At 42.4% G+C, this 7,350-nt stretch overlaps 1 protein-coding gene across 5 annotated transcripts in view; it reads right to left on the bottom strand.

Moving 5' to 3' along the window:
- Cep85 (centrosomal protein 85) overlaps positions 1–7,350 on the bottom strand; it is a 42,484-nt gene that overhangs the window by 16,131 nt on the left and 19,003 nt on the right. For 4 of the 5 annotated variants that reach the window (XR_002818418.1, XM_023703080.1, XM_012517309.2 and 1 more), the window contains 4 exons: positions 5,258–5,955; positions 3,454–3,587; positions 2,376–2,490; positions 876–1,061 (listed from right to left, as the gene is read on the bottom strand). Coding sequence is in view for 4 of the 5 variants with exons in the window: in XM_023703080.1 (XP_023558848.1) it covers positions 876–1,061; positions 2,376–2,490; positions 3,454–3,587; positions 5,258–5,955 (1,133 nt within the window). In the remaining variant the exon portion in view is untranslated. Of the gene's footprint in view, positions 1–875; positions 1,062–2,375; positions 2,491–3,453; positions 3,588–5,257; positions 5,956–6,391; positions 6,598–7,350 lie in introns of those variants that run through there. The other variant, XM_023703081.1, reaches the window with a different exon arrangement.

The following is a 7,350-nucleotide window of genomic DNA, read 5'->3' as shown; positions in this document are numbered from 1 at the left end:
GCTGGCTGGCATGTGGTGCTGGGGGATTGAACCGCGGTCCCTGTGCTTTGCTAAGCTTGTTCTAAGTAGGTGCTTTAGACCACTGAGCCTTCTCACCAGTCCTCAAACAATTCTTAAAGTCTGAGAAATCAGGGTGTGTGGCACATATCCGCAGTCCCAACTACTCTAGAGGTTGAGGCAAGAAGATTGCTTAGGCCTAGGAGCTTGAGATCAGCCTGGGAAACAGAGCAAGAATATGCCTTTAAAAAAAAAAAAAAGATGAGAAGCATTATTCCAGCTGATTTTTTTTTTTTTCCCCCCAGAACCCGGGATTGAACTCAGGCCACTGCACTTGTCAGGGAAGCACTTATTCCACTGAGCCATCTCCTCAGCCCCTATTCTAGATGATTTTGATTCAAATATTCTTGAGGGCCAAACCTGTTCCTCAAGAATTTGGGCTTCAGTCTAGGAAGCTCTATGCAAATACTAACACTGGGAGAAATAAAATCCCAAAGTAGCACGCATGTGGAATGTCTCTCTACTTTTTTTAATAGGGTGAAATGAAAGCAGAGAGTGGAATAAATTTATCATAGGTATTCAAACATCTTGCAATAGTGCCACCTGGTATGACTGCACAGGCTGGTTTCCCACCTACAAGAGCTGGCAGCACCTTATAACCCGGGACACATTTTCCCTGATTAGGGTATTTTTGTGAAGATGAAGAAGAAAGGAGGGATTACATTTCCAGTAAATAGGTCTTGTGTGAAGCCAAAGAAGGGTCTCACCTAACTGGCTTTTCCTGGTTCGAAGAATGAGGCAGAAACAGTTTAGGCTGTTGGCAGAGAGGGCTAACTGCCAACACCCTTGTGCATCAGAGAGCTATCAACTCAACTCACCCTTTCTTCCTGTTTCTTCCCCTCCTCTGAATGCTTATGTAGCGTCACTTTGAGAGACTCTCTGATGACCTGGACTTCAACTTCTGAAGCGGAAAGTTTCTTTTCAAGCTCCATCTTTTCTTTGCTCAAGGCATCTGTCTTCTGTGCAAATTGTGCACGTAAGAAAGCGTTCTCTCGCTGCAATTCCTGTCAGAAAGATACTTCATACATTAACTGTTCCCTACCCTTACAACAGCTTCATATTCTGTACTTATTCCCAGCACACTTCATGGCCAAGTATCATCTTTCTCCAAGCACTGCTTACCAAATGTGGTACAAAAACCAATAGTATTAGCATAGAATTACTTTAGAAATGTAAATTTTAGAACCTTAGTCATAGGCCCACTGAATCAGAAATTCTGGGGATGGATCATCATAATCTGTGTTGTAGTACACTTTCCAGGTGATTCTGTTTGAGAACTACTGCTTTAAAGCAATTATCTGAGGGACTGTAATATATATTGGAAGAAACGTAGTATAAGACATCTCAAGACTTGGAACCTGGCTTCCTCCACTCACTCACTATATGATCTTAGGCAAGTACTTTCTCCTTCTTGAAGTTCAATATTTCTCATCAGTAAATTAGAGGACTTAACTAGATTTCTGCCTAAAGGCCCTTCCCACTTTAACATCCTGATTCTATAAGATGGAATACTGCCTTAAGAAGCCTACTATGTGGCAAAGCCAGTATTAGGGCCTATAATACTCATCACTCAAAAGCCCAAATTGCCAGTTCTGGGGGAAAAAAAAAAAGCCCAAATTGTAAAGGCTTGGTTAAACAAGCAGTACATGGCAGGCAGAGGCAGTACATGCCTGTCATCCCAGCACTCAGGTGGCTGAGACAGCAGTGCCATGAGTTCTAGGCCGGCCTAGACGACACAGTGAGACTCTGTTTTGAAAAGAAAAAAAAAAAAAAAACCTCCACCAAAACTAAAAGCAAAACCAGTCAGTTGTCGGATACGGGGGCACACATCTGTAATCCCAGAACTCAGGAGGCCGAGGCAGGAAGATCACTGTGAGTTTGAGGCCAGCCTGGTACACACAGTGAAATCTTCTCCAAAAAAAAAAAAAGGCTTCTTTTCAAGAACTCAAATCCCATACATATTAACCTCTATAATATCGTTTTCTTTAGTTACTCCTAGCATGGAAGAATAAAAATTATAGCCACACTAATTCTCCCTTGTCCATTTCTCCCTCAATTTGGACCAGAGCTCACAGCATCACCCAATGCCAGGAAGTTACCATCTATCTCGTACTGCTTTCCTTTCCTTCCAAGTATGTCCTGACGCCAAAGTATCCAAACTTTCACTTGATTCAAGATTTTTCCATCCTCACAAGGGCACAACAAAGGATGCTTTATAATATGGTTATTCTTTGATCTCTTTTTTATCTCTTGGATATCTAATGATGCACAGGAAGAGTTGTGACAAGCAAAATGCCATCTTAGCTGCTAGTGCTTACCTGCAGCCTCAGCAAGCAGACATCCCCAAAGGGAGGGTGACCCAAAAGAGCACTGTGGACTTGTAGTTCGCTCTCTCGTACTTTTTGCTCCAGTTGAGAAATATGTTTCCTCTGCCTGCAAAAACCAATAGAAACATTTCTGGATCCTAATACTAAGTCCCTTATAATACAAGCCCCTACTTTCCTTAGACAGATGAATAATGATCCCTACCATGTAAGCAAAAACTTTGATTCTGGACATTTAAATTCTGAAGAAAAACAAATGAGAGGAGCCAGGGAGATGGCATAGTGGAATAAGCGCTTCCCTGGCAAGTGCAAGGGCCTGAGTTCAATCCCCGGTTCCACCAAAAAAAAAAAAAACCAAAGAAAAACAAATGAGAAACACACAGTGGCACATGTCCATAATCTCAGCACTTTGGGAAATTAAGGCAGGAGCATCATAAATTCAAGTCTCAGATAGGCAATTTAGTGAGACCTTATCTGAAAATTAAATACACACACACAATGAAGTTGGGATGTAGCTCAGTGGCAAAGCAGCCCCCCACTACCACTCACCCACACACACAGAGGACTGAGGATAGATGAAAAAAAGATCAGTGGCAATAAATCAGCTAACCCCTCAAGCTCCTGCAGATTTACAGAACTTGTGTTTCACAGATACAATAGGCTACTTATCAGTGTACATCTACCATAAGACACGGTGTGAGCCTGAGCACAAAAGTGTACTGCCCTTGGAGGATCTCATTAGAAGTCCTCATAGGAAAGTTGCCCTTGCAGCACCCCTTGCCATCTTACGTGTCTGTGTAATTTTTTTTTATTTTTAATTTTTTTATTTGTGTGTGTGTGTGTGTGTGTGTGTGTGTGGCCAGCTCAGCCCACCAGGGGGTGGGGCTGGCTGGCATGTGGTGCTGGGGGATTGAACCGCGGTCCCTGTGCTTTGCTAAGCTTGTTCTAAGTAGGTATTTCAGACCACTGAGCCATCTAATTTAATTTTTTTTTAAACTGGGAATCAAACTCAGGACCTTGCACTTGCCAGGCAGTCACTTATACTGCTGAATGAGATCCGCAGCTATCTTACTTGTCAATGAGAAGTTCCTTCTCCTTCAGAAGGTGCTCATTATTGTTCAAGATGCTGATCCACTGTGCTGGTTCTATGGTGGGCAGAAAAGGAGCAAAAGCAGCAGGATGATGGCAGATGGCTCCATTCTGAAGCTACAAGACAAAAAGGATGGAAGGGCTTGATCTTGACTCTAAGCACCTAAAAACATCTGTGTAGTACTTACATGGGTCTGGAATCAAGGCCCAGTTTGGCTCAGCCTGGTAAGGCTAATGTTTATGAAATAATTTTAGCTCTGATGCATGACTGGAAAGAACCTGCCAGATCTGCCAACTAAACACTCCTGTTCAGAAAGAGTCCAGTTTCTAAGGTCAGTTATCTTTTATTATCTGCATATAGTGGCAAACTAGAAGCTAAGATGTCCTCAACAACCAGGCAAGGGAAGGTAAATATGCCCTGCTTCATTCCTTCTCATTCTTTAGCTACATAAGGACATTAAAAAAAAATACAAAAGTAGTACACTGAAAAGAAGACAGTGGTTCAAATGTGATTTATTGATTTATTGATTTTTTTTTTCAGGACCGGAGATTGAACTCAGGACCCTGTGCTTGCCAGGCAAGCATTTATTCTACTGACCTATTTCCCCAGCCCTCAAAGATGATTTTTAAACCTTAGTTATGCCACTTATCAGCTTTATGGGCTTGAACAGATTACTCCAAGGACCTGGTAAGTTCCTATATTTACCTTATCAGGTACCTTTTGGGTTTTTACTTATAGTCTTTTTTTTTTTTTTGGTCTTTTTGACAAAAACTATGCAACTCAGCCTGGCCTTGAACTCACTCTATAGCCCAGGCTGGTCTCAAACTCACAATAATCCTCCTGCTTCAGCCACCCAAGTACTGGGATCAGAGGTACATGCCACCATACCCTGTTTCCCTTATAGTCTTCCTTTTACTTTGCTGAGTGTATCTGGTATTTGATCAGACCACTGACAGGTTCAATGACCCAGAACTCACAATCTTTCATTTCCTATCTACAAATACCTTATTTCTTTTATTGATTGCTTAGCACCAGGAGTTGAATTTAGGACCTTATGCTTGCCAGGCAGGTGCTGTGCCACTGAGCTATATACCTGCCCCCCCCCTTTTTATATGTATTTTAGTACAGGATCTACAGGTCTCACTATGTAGATCAGACTCATAGTGATCTGCCTGTGTTCAGCCTCCCAAGAGCTGGGATTACAGATGCGTGCCACCTTGCGCAGTCTCCATCACCAGCTCAATGTTCCCTGGAGGCAGGGCTGGCACGACACAACAGGAACAAACCCTGACTGCTACATCTGCCTAAGCAGGCACTTTAATCCACTGAGCTATTTGGCCGGCCCAACCCCTGTTATTTCTTAACAACTGTTCTCTTTAGAGTTAAGATTTATAGGGTAGAGCTGGGCACAGTGGTGCACATATGTAATTCCAGTACTCAGGAGGCTGAGGCAGTAGGATTGTCATGAGGGGGAGACCAGCATCAGCTACATAGTGAGTTCAAGGCCAGCCTGAGTTGCATAGCAAGACTCTGTCTCAAAACACACACACACACACACACACACACACACACACACACACTATAAGGTACACTGGGTGTGGTGGTACACAACTGAAATCCCATTGCTCTAGCAGGCCAAAGCAGAAGGATTCCAAGTTTGAACCTAGCTGAGCAATTTACTGAGACTGCATTAAAATTTAAAATAAAAGAACAAAAACCATTATAGGGTAAAGGTTATACAGTTCTAAGAATCACATACAACCTACAAAATCTAAGGGTTTCTAACCTGCATTTGCTCCATCTGTAAACGTATTAATTCTAGCTGCTGTCGGCAAGTACTAAGTTCACAAGATTGCTCTCGAGGATTCCAAGGGTCAGGATTTGGTTGCCACACTTGAGAGGATAGAGGTTTAGAAAGCCCAGGAGCAGGCTGGAGTCCCAAAGGGAGCACCCCACTGCTGCTAGAATGTGGTCCATTCCTCTCAAATACTGCTCCACTGCCTGGTGCTTTCTTGGTCTCAGGCAATACTTTATATAACTCTTTGTTTGGTTCAGTTCTTGAATTGTGGAAGTGGACTCGGTAGTGGGGATCTGAATAAAGTGTATCAATTATGGCAGACTGATTGACAGTAGGTTCCACACTAGGAACATCAAACTTTCTCATTTCTTCTTTTCTTTCATGGCCCACTGCTGGAAACCAGCGAGACTGCTCAATGCCATTTTCCTCTGTAGCACCACAAAGATACATGAGATCTCTAGACAGGCCTGGAGAACGTTTCACTGCACCAAAGTCTCCATTTCTTGTCATCCCCACACTTTCAGCCAACCCTGACAAAGGAAGTTTGGAGGAAGAGGATCCAGCAGGTATAGAATTTGGCTTGGCAGGTGAGGTCCCCAAAGTAGAAGGCATCACATGGGCTGTTGGAATGGTTATGTGGCTTTTAATAGTCTGAAAAGAAGGACTGCCACTTGAGCTGCAAAAATCTGTGGAGAGAATAATCTTCTGTAAGTCAAAATTGAAGATGCAAACTTTTTCTTGAGTTTAGATGGTATGTCCTTGGGCTGGGCAGAGAGAATACTATCATTAGAAGGAGGGGCCAGGGAGACAGCTCAGTAGAATAAGCGCTTGCCTGGCAAGCACAAGGTCCTGGGTTCAATCCCCAGTACTGCCCCCCCCAAAAAAAAAGAAAAAAGAAGTATAAGATAGAAAGATAAATCAACCTAACTGACAGATAAATGCTCCAAGACTTTAAATGCAATACAATCAATCAATCAATCAATCAATCAATGCAATACACAAAGAAAAAAAACAAAAGGTAACAACAGCTTCATTTTTAACATATTCTTTTGTACTTGACTTAAAAATCTTGCAGTCAATAAGCACATTTGGAAAGTTAACTTAAAAAGAATAACTACTTACTTTAAGAGAAATAGGTTAGATCTTGCTCTTCTGAAAGCTGGAAAACGCTATGAACTATAATCCAATCTAAAAATATCCTTTCCAAGGAGTGCAAGAATCATTTGCAGCCTACAAAAGCTCCCCAGTGAAAGTGGGCAATGACTCTGGACTACTCAAAAAAGATGAAACAGACAGTCCTACTCAATATCCAAGCAAGGAGCACAGCATCTGAGTCAGGATTCTGCTCTCTCTCCCACACCCCAGACCTGACTGCCTAGATAAGTTATTCTTAGTAACTCTCAGATTTCATGCTAGCACACTGAGCACTCTTAAGTCAGTACACACTGAAATCCTCTATTTTATAGTCTGCCTTTCACGTTTCCCTTGTTTTTTATTTTTCCTTCAGACTGCATTTGTCTTTCATATAGCTGTCTGGTCTTGAGAGACAATTCTAATCAGCCTAGCTGCAGAAAGTTCACATTTATATTTCCAATTTTCAAGTATACTTTGAGGATTACAAGGTTACAAAATGAATGTACTGGGACAGTGGAATACAGATAAGATAGGACTGTAAGGTCACATATCTACTATTACATTTAGCAGGCATAAAACTGAACAAGGAGGGGAGTTGGGGGGCAATTAAGTCCTGCTGGGAACAGGACTTCTAAAAGGCCAGTATGTCTGGGAGACTGTGGTGCAAGGCGATTTTTGCTGGCTATGAGTGGGGTCTGCAGAACCAGAGGGAACACACAGCTCTTCTTAAAACTGAAGGTGTTTATGCCTGGGATGAAAGAATTCTACTTGAGCAAGAGATGTGCTTATGTGTACAAAGCAAAAAAAACAACACAGTGACTCCAGGCGGCAAATCAAACAAAGCCAGAATGCGCTGGTGAGATGGCTCAGTGGTCTAAAGCACCCACTTAGAACAAGCTAAGCTTAAGCAAAACACAGGGACCACGGTTCAATCCCCCAGCACCACA

Source organism: Octodon degus, unplaced genomic scaffold, assembly GCF_000260255.1.
Source record: "Octodon degus isolate 3935 unplaced genomic scaffold, OctDeg1.0 scaffold00163, whole genome shotgun sequence".
In the NCBI taxonomy this organism is placed as follows: Eukaryota; Metazoa; Chordata; class Mammalia; order Rodentia; family Octodontidae; genus Octodon; species Octodon degus.
The sequence above is the reverse complement of the archived record's forward strand: the minus strand, read 5'-3'. Positions and strand labels throughout refer to the sequence as shown.